At 36.8% G+C, this 18,452-nt stretch overlaps 2 protein-coding genes across 2 annotated transcripts; one reads left to right on the forward strand and one right to left on the reverse strand.

The window, feature by feature from the left end:
• Nucleotides 1-4,429: 4,429 nt before the first annotated feature.
• Nucleotides 4,430-14,122, forward strand: pcolcea (procollagen C-endopeptidase enhancer a). Its single transcript, XM_079600675.1, has 9 exons — nucleotides 4,430-4,587; nucleotides 6,864-6,972; nucleotides 7,054-7,312; nucleotides 7,953-8,077; nucleotides 8,264-8,400; nucleotides 8,520-8,878; nucleotides 8,973-9,053; nucleotides 9,711-9,881; nucleotides 10,009-14,122. The coding sequence occupies exons 1-9, from the start codon at nucleotides 4,499-4,501 to the stop codon at nucleotides 10,137-10,139; spliced, it is 1,461 nt and encodes a 486-aa protein (XP_079456801.1). The 5' UTR covers nucleotides 4,430-4,498; the 3' UTR covers nucleotides 10,140-14,122.
• Nucleotides 14,123-14,708: 586 nt separating this feature from the next.
• LOC306991351 (uncharacterized protein) lies at nucleotides 14,709-18,341 on the reverse strand. Its single transcript, XM_079599085.1, has 2 exons — nucleotides 17,861-18,341; nucleotides 14,709-15,477 (listed from the first exon to the last, which is right to left on the reverse strand). Exons 1-2 carry the CDS (start codon nucleotides 18,099-18,101, stop codon nucleotides 15,323-15,325), a joined length of 396 nt encoding a protein of 131 aa, XP_079455211.1. The 5' UTR covers nucleotides 18,102-18,341; the 3' UTR covers nucleotides 14,709-15,322.
• Nucleotides 18,342-18,452: the final 111 nt, after the last annotated feature.

Genomic DNA, 18,452 nt, shown 5'->3' on the forward strand with positions numbered 1-18,452 from the left:
CTTTTTAACTGATTTTTAATATAATGAATTTCATAAATTACATGACATATGTTAAAGAAAATTATCATCCATTAATGTAATTTGATTACCCTCATGTCATTCCAAACTTGTTTTCTTTCTTCCATTAAACACAAAAGTAGATGTTCTGAAGAATGTTCATGCTGTTCTTTTCCTATATGAAAGAGCTGGTCAGCTCCAAAGCTCCAAAAAGCATCCTAATGCGGGGGACACACGTAACGACTAGCTGAAACATTCTAAGACTGAACTGAACACACTTACAGACTGTTTCTAATGACTGGAGCAGATTTTAAACACAGACTGAATGCAACTGTATCAAATTACATGAATAATCGGCTTTACAGTCTTTAAGTGTGTCCCCGGCTTTCAATAGCCTACATTGTGCCATATTTTACATCAATAACACTAAAGTACTGTGAAAAACTATAATCAGATCAGAGATTTCATGCTATATTTGACTTTTTTTTATTGTGAATATTTTGAATAAAAAAGGATAAATGACATAAAAGCAGATCATCATTCATTCAGCGCTGTTGTGGCTGCGGTGTGTCACGTGACAAGCAATGACGCGTCCCCATGGAAACCATAAAGTGACACGTGATTCTAAATAGAGGGTTATCACTACACGTCATCAATCCGGAAGTCGGCCATTTTGGAGGGACTGAAAGTAAACAATGCCACTGAACTGAACCTGAACTGAACGGACTCGCAAATTTGGCTGATTATTGCTGCTGAAAAATGGTCGAGTTTTGGTCTGTACTTATCGGTCGCACCCGGGAAAAACATTTTGAGTTCTATAGACTGTCAAAAGTTAAAGAGAAGAGTGCAAAAAACTGATAAAAGAAGGCATTTGTGGTTGAGAGAGGTACAGCATCAGCCACATGTGTAAATGAAGCGTTGACTATGGCTAAAATGTTGACGTAATTAACTATGGCTACATTCACACCGTCAGTCCAAATCCGATTATCTTCGTATCCGATTGGAATCTGATCTAAAATGATGTCCACGCTGTGTATCGCAACTGCTACAAGATCCGATTTGTGTGTCCATGCAGCTCTTTGGCAATGACGTTGCGTTGATGGAGGGGTTTGCATTTGATGTCAAATAATTTAACACTGTCAAATGTATAATTTGTGGCAAGTTTTAAAATAAATATAAATTAAAAACATACGTATATTTTCTGTGGAAGTCTCAGGACCAACACATTTTCGTCCAATCATTGCACTTGGTCCAATGCAATGATATGATGTCATACCTGATTGTCACCATATGCATTTCCACACCTCCGCACATCTGCTCACGCAGACATTATTACAAATCATCAGCGTGTTCCATAAGGATATGCAGAGTTATAGTCAGACAGCCACCGAGTGCCACAAACAAACAGCTGCAGCCTTTTACAGTTCCCCCCGAACCAAAACAATGATTTTTGCATTGCAGTCGCATTGCAGACTATGTTCTGATTGTGTATGTGTTTTGGAGGAGGCATGGCTTTGAAAAACGCTCTGAAGGAAGGGTGGGATCTTATGCTTTCAAAGCTAGCTTGTTATTAGCCTGGGTTTCCCCATACTGCCTTTGCGCAGCGTGATTTTATTCACGCTGAAAGGCAGTCTGGATACCAGGGACCAGATTTTCGCCTCATCTAGGGAACCAATCACAGAACGGGGAGGGAGCAGCAAGACGATGACGACATCTATGCGACACAACTAAGCAGTTTGTTTATATCCATATATTCCTTCGACCCTCACGTTTATCTTGCACAAACGGCAATAGTCGCTGAACGTCATTGTTTACAAAAAAATATCTTACCCATCGTCTTCTTCCTTGTCTAATTTCTTTCGCTCTACATACGTCATATAATGGAAATGATTGGCTATGAGCTACGTACAGGCGCATTTGATAGACATTCTTAGCACCCAATAAACGGCGCCGGGCATTCATAAACCACGCCTCAAATACGAGAAAATTAACATGTGGTTCCCAGACCCAAGTCTCAACGAGAATTGGGTCTGGCGTTAGCCAGGCTAGCTTGTTATTGCTATCCTCTCTGAAATTGCTTACCCTGCCTTTAATGTTTATTGCATTATTTCAGTGTCATGTGTGTACTTGTGTTTTACTACAAATGTAAGTTCAATCTGTAAAACGTAAATAGCTGTTATTGTATTTTTTACAGTACAGATCTGGCAACCGCAGCTGCTTTTTTAACCATAAATTTCCCTTTTTTATGTAGAAGCACTTAAACTCCAGAATATAGCACATACTTTTATTGTGATTTGTTGTCCATTTTGGAGCTCAGCTGCATCCATCTCTATTCACTTTTATTATGTGGAAAAGAGCAGCATGAACATTCTTTAAAATATTTCCTTTTGTCTTTCACAGAAGAAAGTATAGTCACAGGTTTGGAATGACATTAATGGTAAATAAATTATTACATACTTTTAATTGTTTAACAAGTCTTGATATAGTCGGAGCATTATAAGAGCATATAAAGAGCCATTTTTCTAAATCCATGCTCTACTTCCAAATGTAATTTTGAAATATCTGATTCCCCCCCCCCCCCCCCCCCAGACCTCCCTGTGTCAAATGATTCATCATACAGTTTCTAATTCTGTCCTGTCCCTTTGCCAACAATACATTTTGATGGATTGTTTTTGCTGTGATACCCTTGACCTTCCTCCAGGTCTTCGAGCCATTATTGGCCCAACACCACCCGTCAGCCAGACCTCACACTTCTCCACCCCCCAGCAAAGTCCCACGTCCCCACATTCTTGTGCTGTTGCCTGTATCACAACTCAAATCACATCCCAGAGAGAACAAACGCAACCAGATGCCAAGCACAACACAGAGTTAGCACAGCAGCATATACAACGGATTCACATGATACAGTTTGAATGTTTAGCTTTAGACCGTTTTTATTGTTCGTTATATATTAAATGGTGGTGACCAGATATATTTATGCTGTCCTCCTTTGAGAACTGATGATCTGCTGTGATCTTTTATGCGATTTATATTTCTTCTGAAGGTTTTATGCGGATGTTCCCCTGTACAGGCCCCTGTAAAGGCCAGAGCTGCAACAGAACCCCATAAGGGGTGAATTCTTCAAACAACGTGACTCATTCTCAGACACAGATAGATAACATGCATGTGTTCACAACACTGAGGTCACTTATCCCAATTACAACCAGAAGTGCCTTTTAATCTCAAAGGAATGTTCCGGGTTTAAGTCAAGATTATTGGACAGCATCTGTGTTGTTGAAGAAAATTATATCAGTCATCCATCAGTTTCTGATGCTGTTTCAAGACTCAAAGAACATGGATTCCATGTTGTAATTGTTAACTAACTATTAACAATATAGTTTTTGTTAACTGAATCATTGGCTAAATTAGATTAAAATAAAATGTAAAACTTAAATTAAAAACGTTAGAGAACTGTTCTCATGGAAAACTAATTGAAATAAGTTAATGACTAAAACAGAAATAAAAATAAATTAAAGATACACTGCAAAATATTATTGTTGGTTTAACTTAAAAGGGTAAGTTATGGTTGTCTTAAAATTTTGAGTTAATTGAAATATTAACTTTTTTTTAGGTAATACAATAGAGATCGGTTTAATAAATAGAAACTCAAAATATTATGTTATCTGAACCACATTCATTATCTAAGTTGATTTGACAAAAAATACAAAGTTGTGAAAACAAATCATGAAAATATTTGTATTACAGCGTATAGAATAAAAAACAATGAGAACATTTGAAATAAGAAAATCAGTTGTGAAAAATAAAATTGCAATTATACAACATAAAGTGACATTCATGAGCAAGTCGCAATTACCTTGCTTTTATTTGTTCCTTCAAAACTGGAAGGCTGCTAAACAAACAGACTTCCATTTTATACTGATTTTTGTACATTCTCGAATGAGATTGCTCGTTACTCCCACCAATACCACCTACAACTGAACCGACTAACAATATTTGAACCTTTTTAGTAGTTGAGATAATCAAATATGCTAAGGAGGTGTAATAGGAGTACAATTGTTAAGGTTTGTAAACACAACCTCTTGATCTCTACAGAGCCTCTGGCGGTTCCTGATAGCACACGGAGAAGCCTGCAGGTCAAAACCTGACAACCAGAGCAGCAATAGCTTCTCTCCAAAGATTAAAACGACTTTAAACTCATAGATCTAGCAGAATGACTTTCATTTTCAATGGCGTCCTTACAGAGTTTGCATTGCATTTCTTTTCTATCCTGATTTTGTTGATGCAGTATTCTTCCCTTTGGCCAAAGTGAATGAGGCTGATACTGGCTCTAACTCTAACTCTGGCTGTAAACATCTGGCTCTAATTTAAACCTCCCCCTCAATATAGCGTCACTTTCCCACTCCCTACTCTTTCCTCAGCATCCCTCCCTCCATACCTCCTCCTCTCTGTGTCATGTGTCCTGTGGCCGCGTTTGCATGTGTGGATCTCAGTGCTGAAGAATATGGAGCGTTTGGCTGCTGTGTGGAGTTTGGGGATTCTTCTATGTCTGAGTTTTGGAGGGGCCTTGTGTCAGACCACCAACTATACCAGGTGAGCGGTATAGGGCTTTGGGGGGTGAGAACGAACTACGGTAAGTGAGTGTGCATGTCAAGACAGCTCTTTGCTGCTATAAATAACTCTTTTTTACAAACCTTTTCTACTGCAGGAGCTGTTTAAACATTCTAGCTTTTTTAAGTGTATATGTCTGGTATAAGTGTCTTTTTATACTCTTTAAATGCATGGAGTGTGTGTATGAATTCTCGGTAATACAGAGTGATGAAGGGTTGCAGATGGAAGTATTTGAGTTAGTGTGTTTTTTTAAGGTGAATCAGGTCAGTGTACCCTGGAGTGCAGTTGCTTTTTCTGAAGAAAACAGATGGATAATTTACTAAATAATGACTAGACTGAGTAATACGACATCCTTATAGTCTGGAATTCTGGAAAACTTTGCTATTTAGGCTGTTGGAGTTAAAGAAATAGTTCAGCCAAGAATTACATTTCTAGTCAAACCATATGACTTTCTGTCTTCATTGGAGAAACTTAGTTGAATGTTTATGCTGTAAATTGTATTTTCCATACAATGAAATTAAATGGAAAAAGGCCCAAAAAGTAAAACAAACAAACATGCGCTTCACAATCACGACGTAAAACATCTAGTTTTGTGTCCAATCATGACATCCCTTGCAAAAAAATATTTCTTTTAAACTAAAAATAAGAAAGTATTCTTTCAGTCAATTTTAAATGAAAAATAGTTATAAACTACTTTAAACGTTAACGTTTACCACTGTTACTCTTAAATTACTCTTAAAAGTATACACTAAAAAGTGGGCCAATTTAGTCTCAAGTGGTATCAAAATAATACAGTAAAAATATACTATATAACTTTACTTAGTATACTTATTTTATAAGGGGTGTGATTAAATTATTTTAATAAAATGGAAGACATTTATGTTTTTTGTTGCTTTAGTTTGGAAACCATTTTTTAAACCTTGAACAGACAAGTTTACACTATAATGATAAACAAAACAAAAAAGTATTTTAATTTATATATCCTAGTTGACAAAGCACTAATGAATATTTTGCTAATAAAACGGTAGAGATGCATCCAATCCAGTGTTTAATTATGCAAAGTCATACTATGTAATAAGACTGAAAAAGGACAAAAAGTACCCAAAAAAGACACTGGTGTTTCACAATCATGACAAATTGTGTGTGTACTGAAACGATAACATGCATAAACGTCCCCATTGCTGAGTGAAGAGAATCTGTCTCAGACGGGGTCTGTGGGAGTAACTGCATATAATGACAGTATTTTGGTCTGCTTGAGTGTTCTGGCTCTGCACCATTACATTACAAAAGAGCTGTTTTATTTTGCAGTGTCATTGAGTTTAAGTCTATAAACATGTTGCTGTAGACGTCCAAAACATTTCTCAACATTCAAAAAGGATTTTAAGTTGTCAGTGATCTTAGAAATACTGCCTGCATGTGATGTTGTAAACACTGAATAAAAGTGTCTGGCTCTCTGAAATAGCTTTGAAAATGTTGCCAGCCAAGCTCATAATTTTAAATAGCTATTTAAACCACAGCCAAACTGTTCTTTTGAAAAAAGTTGTTAGCAACACTAACTGGAAGCTACTGACTGGAGACAATATCTAATGTAACTATCTCATGATGTAATTTATATCACTTGTGCATTTTTCTGGCACAAATGAGTTTTTTGAATGAATAATCAGGGGGATTACATTAAAACCTGAACAGATCAATTTACGCTAAATGCAAAAAAAAAAAAAAAAAAAAAAACATTCTAATTTAAATAACTGAGTTGAAAATGCCCCAAGTAATATGTTGCTCTTAAAAATACAGAAATACTGTACATAAACAATTCATCATTATTATTATTAAAAGCCTCATTTTAAAACCTGTTTTATATGTTAGTTTGATGCTAATTGTATCAACCAGTCAGATTTACTATTTTTGTTATGGGACAATTAAGCACTTTTTAAATTTAAATCTATTGATATTTTATTTAGCCTATGTAGTGAACAATAATAATATTGTAAAACTTGTATCTTAATAGCTTTTGTTAGCATAATATTTTCATCCTGGATGTTTGCCATAACTCAAGTTTTTGAGTTATAGTACTGTATGTTCACATGTGCATCTGTTTGTACTTTGTGAGATATGTCTTTTGCAATCCATGCCTTTGTCAAACTTTTGGCTCGCCTTCATGGTATAAACACTGTGCAATTTATTGTGCAATATAAACACATTCACAACAGCATTTTATTATAGTCATCCCTCTTTTTCACTCTTCCTCACTCTCTCAGGCCTGAGTTTAACTGTGGCGGGGATCTGGCTGGAGACTCAGGCTTTGTGGGCAGTGAAGGATTCCCATCATACTACAAACCCAACAGCAAATGTACCTGGTACATCACAGTGAGTTCACACACGAGATTCTTCGTCATCCTAGGGCTGTATGAGTAAAAGCCTTTAAGTATCTCTGTCCCTTTGTACTAGGTTCCAGAAGGCAATGTGGTCATGCTCTCCTTCAGGGTGTTTGACCTGGAGGCTGACCCTCTCTGCCGCTACGACTACGTGGATGTGTATAACGGACACTCTAACATGGTGCAGAAGCTCGGGCGTTTCTGCGGAACGTTCCGGCCCGGGGCTCTCATCTCCACGTCCAACACCATGATGGTAGAGATGGTATCAGATTCAGGAACAGGAGGGAGAGGGTTCCTGGGTTACTTCAATGGAGGAAAGCCACATGTGGATGGTGAAATTAAACATATTAAATATTAAACATCAAGTGTTGTGCTCAGTGTTGGGGGAACGGATTACAAGTAATGCGCATTATGTAGTCAGATTAAAAGTAAACGTATTAAAAAGTTAGAAATGTAGAAATGTACACTCATACATGCGATGGAACTGAAAAAAATTCTAAAGTAACAAAACACATTACTTTCAACTTTCAATAAAAGTTTTAATGTTATGAGATCTTTTGTATGGTATAGCTAGTATTCAGGAAATATTCTAAGTGGTCAGAATATAATAATATTCTAAATGTGTGTTGAAGATGAAAAATGTTATATAAATGTTATATAACATGCAATGTTAATGCATGTTTAAATCGAGCCTCAGCCAGGTTGGAAAAAGATATAGCCAATAGTAATGTAATGCATTACTTCCCATAAAAAGTAACTAAGTAACGTAATTCGTTACTTTTAAGGGAGTAGCAATATTATGATGAATTAAAAGTAGGCTAACTCTCCGGTTTGTTCAGGTTTTTCATTTTCAGACAAATAACTTGATGCTGGAAACGTGTTGTTTTGACTTGAGGTTTTGTAGGCCTATATTAGAAGTGATGTTTGCAGCCTCAATGGTCTTTCTTTTCTTTTTCTTTTTCTTTATGTCAGAGCATCAGTTTTGTGGCGGGAAGCTCACAAAGTCTCAGGGCACAGTCAAAACTCCCAACTGGCCGGAGAAAAATTATCCACCAGGGATCAGCTGTTCCTGGCTTATTACAGTGGAGCCGGAAATGGTCAGGAAAAAAACATAAACCTGCAGTGATCGTTTTCAGTAAATATTTCAATGCTGAATTAGTGGCGGCACGCCAGACATTTTTGCATCCTGTTAATTAAATATAAGAAATAGGTCTGTTGGAAAAATATTGACTTAGGCTATCTAATGGGATCCCATTGTAAAGTGTTGTGGTTTCGTGTTTCAGGTGATTGAGGTGAAGTTCGATAAGTTTGATTTGGAGTCTGACACGTACTGCCGCTTCGACTATGTGGCGTTCTTTAACGGAGGAGAGAAAGACGATTCGAGGCGCATCGGAAAATTCTGCGGAGACACTTCGCCTCAGTTAGTTATTCTCTTTCACTGTCATTTTATTATTTATATCATTTCTATGAGGAAAAAACTACCACACACATTAATTCATCCCTGTTTTGTGTGTGTGTGTGTGTGTGTACTTCCCACAGGAACATTGTTACCAATAGCAATGTGTTATTGGTGCAGTTCGTATCTGACCTTAGCGTTACTTCAGACGGATTCATGGCGTCATACAACAGCATCCCACGTAACATCCGTACTCCGACTGCAGGTGGCGATGTTGCGACAGGACCTAGAGTGTCTTCCACACCCACAAAACCCCGTCTCACTCCAGTCAAAGTCAAACAAGAGAAACCTGTTGAGTTGACAACAGAATCAACATCTACAAGCATAACTACAACTACTACAAAAGCTCCTGAACAGCTAAAGCCTCGACCCAAACCTGTTAGACCCATTGAACCTGTGAGGCCTCCAGTCCGTAAACCAGAGCCAGATAGATCCAGACCATGTAAGATTGAAAAGATAACAGTGACAAATTATGATGGTTACAGTTGATCATAACTTATTTGACAATGTTTAATGCTTTTTTTTTATTTATTTAGCCACAAACACAAACCCACTGTGCGCAAAGGCATGTAAAAGAAATGGAACCATCAAGACCAGCTTCTGTGCTAGTGAATTTGGTAAGTTATTTCATAAAACCATTAAAAAAAACATAAAGCACACTGAGGGAATGTTACACTACCATTCAAAAGTTTGGGGTCGATAATGTTAAATGTAAAAAAAAAAGAAAAAAAGTCTCTAATCCTCACAAAGGCTGAATTTATTTGATTACAAATACAGTAAAAATAGTAATATTGTGAAATATGATTGCAATTTAAAATAACTGTTTTCTATTTTAATATATTTTAAAATATATATATTGTTCCTGTGATGGCAAAGCTGAATTTTCAGCATCATTACTTATTACAGTATTCAGGTGTCACATGACCCTACAGAAATCATTCTAATATGCTGATTTGCTGCTTAAGAATCTTTTGAAAGACAGAACTGATCAACAATTTAAAAGTCTTTACTGTCACATTTGATCAATTTAATTGCAATAAAAGTATTAATTTCTTTAAAAAATCTGAATGGTATAGGCCTACTGTATATGTCTTAAAGGGACAGTTCACCCCCCCCCAAAAAAAGAAGAAAATTCTGCCTGCATTTTCTCACTCTTTTTTAATTCCTCATTTTGATCTATAATATAATATAATATAATTTAATATAGGGTTTGCAAAGGGCTGAACTATCTATCCTTCTATAAGAGCAACCTTTTATTTCTCTCTATTTCTCAGTGATCACCGGTACGCTGACAGCATTGACTTCTGGACCTAGAGGAAGTATGCAAGTCACAGTGTCCTTAATTAAGGCCTATAAGACTGGTAGTCTTACAATCACCCAAGCTGGAGAAACTATGTCTGTCAAACTTTTGATGCCCTGTAAGAAATGTCCCTTGCTGCGCAGAGGTATATGGCCACATATGCACAGATTTCATCACAGATGTATTCTTTGGTCTTTATTGCTCATTAGTCATTAATTTCTTACAAATCTGCAAATGATCTCTTTATTGACAAAAAACTGTCTCTTCACTAGGTCAAAACTACATCCTGATGGGTCAGGTGGATGAGGAAGGCCGTGGTGTTCTCAATCCCGGTAGTTTCACTGCCCTGTACAAAACTCCACACCACAAGATGTTGGCGAGCATCAGCAACCAGCCATGCTGATCGCTCAGACCCATGTTAGCACAAGCAGCCTTCGAAGCAAAGACACTAGATGTGATGCAATGCATAAGGACAGTGATTAGACAACGGCCCAAAACTAGTCTGGATATTAAGAGGTATTTTTTTTGTCATTGTAACATAATGCTCAGGAAGTTACACACAATATTTCTGGACTGTTTTCATTAAACTATGACTTCGGCTCAGAACTGAATTTTATAAAGCAAGGATATTTTTCGTACAATTCAATATATACACAGAGATGTCACAAATTATATTTCTAATTTATGATGTCTTCTAATACAGGATTTATATAACACATTAACGCATTGAGACTGTGTTGTTTTATTGGGATGGGCTTTTTCCTTTCACTGAAAGCTGCTTTTGGTCCAGAACACACTGACACCGACTTAAACTATGAGCACATACTAATCTGATGATGTGGTAAAAATAACACGCATCTCTTTCTATTCCTCCCCCTTCTCTATTTTTATGTTCAGAATAGCTTACTACCATACATTTTGTAGCATGGTCATTTTGATAATTTATTTTATGCATAGAACACCCAAATGACCTACTATATTAGGCAAATGTATATTAGTCAATACATCATAAATCATACTTCCAAAAAATGCTAGTTTACTTCAACTGGTAGACAATTCCACATTTTTGGAGCATAGTGGCTAAAAGAAGTAACACCAGATCGTTTATGCTTCACTGTTTAATGTGCCAGAAGGCTAGTAGAGGATCTTAAACTACGATTTGGGACATATCGCAACAGACAGTCTGAAATGTATAGAGGTGCCAGATTGTGCAGTGTTTTCATAAACTAATAAAATAACGTTAAAATAATTTATTTGAAGAACTGGTAACCAATGCAATTCCATTAAAACCTGTGTAATATGCTCTCTCCTTTTTAATTTCATTAGTCCTCTGGCTGCTGCATTGTGTATCAATTGCAAATTCGCTATAGAACCCTTAGGTAAGCCAGTGTATATACGTAGCATTACAGTAGCATAATCAAGATGAGAGAAGATAATGTCCTAGCATCATCTAAAGATAAATATTTCTCAAATTATAAAAACATGTTTTTGTCACCTGATTAATATGAGACTTAAATCTAAGGTCACAGTCCATAATGACACCCAGGTTCTTAACTTATTTTTTAGATTGTAGCGATAAGGAGCCCAACCCAGCCTCTGTCCTCTCCCGCTCATGTTTTGGGCCCACAATAAGAATTTAAATTTTTTCTTCATTCGATTTCAAAAAATGTGTGGTCATCCACTTTACAACGCTGGACAGACAGTCAGACAACCTCTCTAATACAACAGTGTCTCTGAACTCAACTGAAGTGTAATTGTATATAATCAGCATAAAGATGATAATTCATGTCATATTTTTGAATTATGCTGCCAAAAGGGAGCATGTATAATGAAAATAAAACTGGCCCAAGAATTGATCCTTGTGGAACACCATGTAATATTTAATATGTCTTTGAGATACAGTAGCCTGGTCCTACCAGACTCTCGTACATTTCATTTGTACAGAAAGTCTGGCCACTCCCCATTGACAAGCGTTAACTTCCTTGTAGGCGGGTACTCTGTTGAAGTTTAAAACTATTGGATCTGCCCAGAGCCACTCTGGATTTGCCATAACCTATCGCTAACATTTTAGCGATGTTTTCCTAACACGTCCGGAAAAAAAACACGAATATACCGCAAACCCAGACGACGTACTGAAGGAAAATTAAAATTAAGCGGAAGTACGTAGGAGGGCGGAGCCAGGCTAATACAGTCACCTATATTAACTAAAAAGTTTTGAACCAATTCAAAACATTAACAGAGAGACCTACATGCTTTTCCAGTATGTTTAAAAGAATACAATGATCAACCGTGTTGAATGCTGCACTTAGATCCAAGAGGATTAAAACTGATGCAGTAGACTACCTTTATCTGTATTTAATCTCAGATCATTTGTTACCTTTAATAGTGCTGTTTCCGTATTATGACCTTGTCTGAACCAGACTGAGTGTCATCTCAAATAGTTTCTCAAATAGAGAAAAGTTGGTCTGGCTACTTTGACGTGTGTATGGTGTGGGAGTGGCATGGGTTAGTTTGTTAGCGAGAAAGGTTGACGTGGAGTACCCAAAATCTCGAACGTCCGTTTTTAGAAAAAAAGCCGAACAAAGGAGAGTCTGCTGGCAAAAAAAGAGAACGCGGCAGCGCTTGTAATAACAAGAGAATCAACATTGGCTTGGCTTTTTTCGGAGATGTCGAGAACTGAGGGATTTGTAAGCGACGTTTGATGCCGTTTTTATTACTCAACAGGATAGTAAAGTAGGCTATTATGTAAAGGATAATGTAGAGTGAGGCGGTTGTTATAGTGAACACAACCCCGACAGGCTCTTGAATCAGCCTGTAGGGATTGTATTCGCTATAACAACCGACTTGCTCTATATTATCCCGCTTATTACATGGCTACCTACCAAATAAATAAATAATTTGACACAAAATATTGATTTAAAAAGGAGTTTATTGGTTTAAAAACGATTGTATTGCTTCCGCTAAAGAATGTCCATGGCAACGCTCTGTTTTTCATGGCAACGGTGTGTTATCCTGAGCAGCGGGCTGTTATCAAGAAATAACAGACTGCATTCTACATTAGAATTCAACCAAGCCATGTAATAAAACAGATTAATTGCCAATGCCATTAGTAGCTCTCTAACAGAGTTCATTAAAGGTAATATTCATCTGCACAGTCAGTCACACAGAGCCGAAGCAGAACCAAAACAAAATGCATGCTGGCTTTGTGGGCAGTGAAGGATTCCCATCATTCTACAAACCCAACAGCAAATTTACCTGGTTACATAATGTAGCCTACTGTGCAAAAAGCAGTACCACAGTATTAAATAGCCTTTCTGTTTCTCTCTCAAACTAAAATCATGGGTTTGTAGCGTCATCTAGTGTCTGAAATTTGGACTCAAAACTCTGAAAAGAGAGCAATTTATAACTGCAGCATAAAAATAACAAGTCAGCTTCATATATGCATCATCCAATCTTAAGAGAGGTTATAGGCTATAGGCCTATATCATCACAGACAGACGCTTTAGAGACATCCATCAACGTCACTTAGGCCTACTTAAAGCAGATAATGACTTGCAAAGGCACAATGAAGTTAATTCTCATCCTATGTCTGGCAACCAGGGAATTTATATCCTGTCTGCCCTCTCTGCGTCCTCCCTGACGACAAAGGGCCACTCTGCCATCTCTTATCGGAACTCTGGGTAATGGTTTCATGTTTACACTGTGAAATTAAATGTTGGCTGTTGCATGACAAAATCTATCCAGCCAGATAAGTTTAATGTTTATCCCAGGAATTAGGATTAAGAAGAGAACATTTTAGAAGCACCAAAACATCCAAGGTATCTTTAGTCTTCTTTAGTCAATACATTGCGAATTAAAGGAGAGGATGAAACCAGCTAAGAATATATAAGTTCATATATTGTGTTTTCATAAATGATAGGATGCAATACAAACAAATAATTAAAGAGTAAAGTTAAAATTATTATATTATAATTTAAAAACACACAGACTATTATGTAACCTGTTGTTGTTGTCCGAGGGCTTTTATTTTGAAGCATTGACCTGACAGGTTAAACAAATAATGTCTTACTGTAAGATAAAAGTCAATTCACACCAGTCACTAGGCCTATATGGCTGATTTAGTCCTTTGCATATGTAGCAAAACACCCTCAGACTTTAAAAAATTAAGTTTGTGAATGTCACAAAATCTGTCAAGAGAATGTCTATCATGTTTAAACGTAAAATTGTAAACAGTTTTGTTTAAATGTTTGCACCATGTTTTAAACAATGTTTTGAGTTTGTTTGGTCTGGCTAAAATGCACAATTAAAGGTATACAATGTAACTATTTGTGTTCAAAATGAACTAAATTTAAATAATGAGTCAAATTTAATACATAATCAATCATCTAAAATGTGTTGTCTTATCATGGTTCACTGTGCTAAGCCTATTATAAGTGTTTATATTTTTCTGTCGGGGTGGTTTTGGCGGGAAATTACGTACGTGCCTCCTCATAATTGTAAAAAGAGAAAAGTTGGTCCTGCTACTTTGACGCGTGTATGGTGTGGGAGTGGCATAGGTTGTCACAACAAGCGAGAGAAAGGTTTATATGCGCACGCTAAATCTCGAACCTCGAATCATCCCTTTAAAAAAACGGAGTGGAGTCTTCTGGCAAAAGGAGGTCAACACAGCTCGTAATGAAATGAGAATCAACATGCACTTTACTTAACTGCTTGGGGCCTAAAGTTATAGAGTACTTTCAAAATTTAAGTTATATTATTATATAATATATATTTTTAGAGGCTTTTTTTTTTTTTAGGTTTATAGGCCTACATCTAACATTACTCTCATAGTGGTTGGGAAAATATATGTTATACAAAGTAAACATTTTGCGGATAATTTCATTTACAGTCTAAAGCAGATTATTTGATTTGGTATATTTTGCGTAAAGAGAATAAGGAAATTTTCGTACCATTTAGACATTATTTTTTTATGACAATTAAGCACATATTCAACCCTAAAACATTCATTTGAATGAAAATGACAAAAATCAACAATAAATATATATATATATATTTACTATAAACTATTTTATTCAAGACTCAATCTCTTTTAACAGAATCAGAGAACAATAAAACAAAATATATAATAATAATTACTAAACATACATACATTTTTATATTAGAATTCCAGTGATTAGTACAAAATGTTATATTTTTCCTGAATGCAATCATGAACCTCTGAAAAAATCCATTTTGTCATCTAAAAAACAACGGGAAATCATACATTCAGGACCAGATATCAATACAAAATGCACATACATTGTATTCATTTACAACATTCAGCCTTATTTTTCAGTTCCACGTGGCTTGCATCACTCTGTCTCCCTTGAAACATTTAATTTCATTTCAACACAGTAAGTACAAGACAGGTGAATGCCAGGTCTGGCAAGAGAGTGGAGGAACCAGAGGAAATACTGTGACATCTGTACTAAATATAAAAGATTTAGTTTAATAACACACGACAAAAAGGTCTAGTAGACGCTCCTCTACACAGTTCTGGAGTTCTACAGGTACAAGGCAAGGGATTCTGGGAAAGGAGCCCAGAGGTCAGCAGGTGGCATCGATAATATTGCCATCCATCTGGTGGCGATAAACTACTCGTGCTTTGTGGGAAAAATAGACGGGATGTGTGGCGCTTTCCTCTCCGTCGTAACCCCAGGAGACTGTCGGAGAGAAGCCAGGTTGCACCTCAACAGATGGCACTGTGAATGTAGAGAGAGAGAAAATTAATATAGAGTATTGAAAGATGGTTTGACTTATACCTTCATTAAGATTGGTCAATGCAACTTACCAGGCGGAGGAGGGCACAGCCTGCCTTTACCCCGGTCTTTACAGCGCTTGTACCAGGGAAAACACTGCAAGACTTTTTTACCCATGGTTTACCCAATCTAGAGATCTGGAGAGAGAACATAATGTATAAGATCTACTGACTGAAGAACATGGAGTTTCAATGCCATTGTGTTTGTTTCTTCAAGCTTATCTCGCTTCTCCCACCGGAACATTAGCCGAGAGGTGAAAGCAGGAGATTGCTAATAATGGCTCAAAGAAACAAAGAACTCATTCATCCTGAGAGGATTAATCCCCAGTCATGTCTGAGACTTGCACTTTACGGTATATCAATTGAGCGGGGCACAGAGTTGTGTTCCCTGGCCCACTTTGAAAGGCTGGAACAACCGAACAAGAACAACCAGCTCTGACTCCACAATTAGCCACAATGTCAGTGCAACACATAAATCTTAACTACAGGAAGAGAACCGCCATATAATCACAGAACACTTCTGTTACGTAAATAATGAGCAGCCACACCTGTTTATTTAGCAGAATGGGACTATGATTTATTTTGTCATCTGTAAATCATTCAAATGCTCTAGATGTGACAAATGTATTGTATTTACAAAGGAATATCATCAGTAAAATAAATCGTGCTGCGCATTTATATATCAGGGGTGTTTCATCTGAGGAGGCCAGGGAGGCAGTGTATCCTCAAAAAATGGGATGAGAAAATGCGTTTTACAAAAATAAAACAACGCAATCACTTGTTTTTCTAAAACGACACTCTCATACACCAGCAGGTAAAATTCCAGCGCAAGTCTACGTCTCTCTTGTCTCCTCTGAGCCCATTGACTTTTAACAGACCCCCTAAAGCGTGCGGTGGGTTTTATGGGGGGTAATTGAGAATGAATGGGGGCAATGCCTCCATCACGCAACGATTGGATATGATTGAAAATGCTTGGAACGTGCGATAAATCCTGCCTCATGTTTTCGTGTGCGTTCTCGAATCGGCCTGAATAACAAAATGATGGTGTTAATGGGAAAACGAATCAAAAAGTAAGTAAACAACGAACCCACTTAGATACCACTGCTTTATGCACGAAAAAATCAAAACATGATGACTGTGGGGTTTTTAATGAGCAATCAGCTTGGAGAAATTAAAGATACATCATGTCTGTGACAGACTGTGTTTACCGAGCATGACTGATGATCTGAAAATTATTTGTTCTATTAAAAAGAACAGCAGAACATCAGGTCACAAATAAATATATATTTTTAAATCATTATTGCCTTATTATTTTTGAATACATAAAAAAAAACGCATAAAAACACTACCTTGATGAGATTTTTTAAAACTTGGTTTTAATAAATAGAACATTGTTAATGTAAAAATACAAAATAAAATCGCATTTTTTAAAATGTAATGTAAAGTAATGTTTTTTGAAGAAAATTGGACAAACAATAAGTTTAACTGGGACATGAATTTACATTTGTTTGATTAAAAAAACTGTGAGAACTTTGCCTCTTCTTTCAGAACATGACTGCATGCCACTATATAGGCCTATATATATATATATATATATATATATATATATATATATATATATATATATATATATATATATATATATATATGTGTGTGTGTGTGTGTATATATATATATGTATATGTATACATGTATGTATGTATGTATGTATGTGTATATGTATATATGACATCCCTGACATCAGCAGTTAGAATCTAGCCAAGACCCTTTACATTCCAGAGGTCAATGATCCCTTAAGCACCGGACAGATGCACGAGAAAGATGCTCTGTCGTTCTGTGGAAGGTATCTTACATAAAACTCTACCGAGGACAAGCTAATCCCTCATTTAAGAAAATCAAACTAGAGCGACTTGGCGCACGTGACGTCGCAGACAAACACACATCACAGATCATAAGTGCGAATCCAGATAAACGTGAGCCCATCATTGAGAGAAACACATTGTTTATAGCATATACAAATGAGTACAATATAGTAGGCTTCGTTCTAAATAATAATAAACTCTTAGAATACGAAGTAGATCTGCATTGTCTATGCTATAGCCTATAATTAAAATTTTGGGTAACAGGATGAATGAAAAAGTGCACGACATGTTAAAGTAGCATACAACCGTATTTTAGGTAAAATAAACCTATTAGCCTATGCCAAGCACTTAAACATTTCTGCATACTGCATAGAAGTTAAAAAGTTTTTTTTTTTTTCAAAACACTTTGCCTACGTCACACGTTCCAATTAAAGACACTTTAAACAGCACTTGTTCCAAACGTACCTGTAGAGAAACAAAGTGGCGCGCTTCTCATCCAGTGATCTGACTGATTTGCTTCGTTTGAAACTCTGGCTCCATGAGATTGTGCTCGTGCTGGTCCCTGCAGAGATCGTGTTAGGGCAGCGAGCAGCGAGCATTCCCGACGGATAATGTCTGATGATGCTGTCCTGACTCTTATCTGCCCCTCTGTTCTGTTACCTCGGTTGCGTATTAAAGCTTTGATTGAGCGTGCGCGGAACGACATGGGAAATTTCCACCGGCCGAGGCTTTAAATAACTAATCCTGAAAGCAACAACAAAAGCTTCTGAGCTCAGAAGTGACTGAGTAGGCTACATTTTTTTCTCAGGAAGCTGCCATAACAAACCTTCTTTATAAAGTGCATGCAATAAACGCATAAATCACTTTAATGACATTAAACCAGCTGTTAGGGATTTTTTTGCCCGTTGTGTCTGACAAGATAGCCTATCACGGAAACTGTAACCAAGAACTCTATTTTTAGGGAGTTATATTATTGTAATTAATAGTAGGCCTACAAAACCGCTAATCGCGCCCCGCGCCTTTTAGCCAATCAGAAAATTCGGAGACAGCACCATGT

Source organism: Phoxinus phoxinus (assembly GCF_949152265.1).
Source record: "Phoxinus phoxinus genome assembly, chromosome: 23".
Lineage (NCBI taxonomy): Eukaryota > Metazoa > Chordata > Actinopteri > Cypriniformes > Leuciscidae > Phoxinus > Phoxinus phoxinus.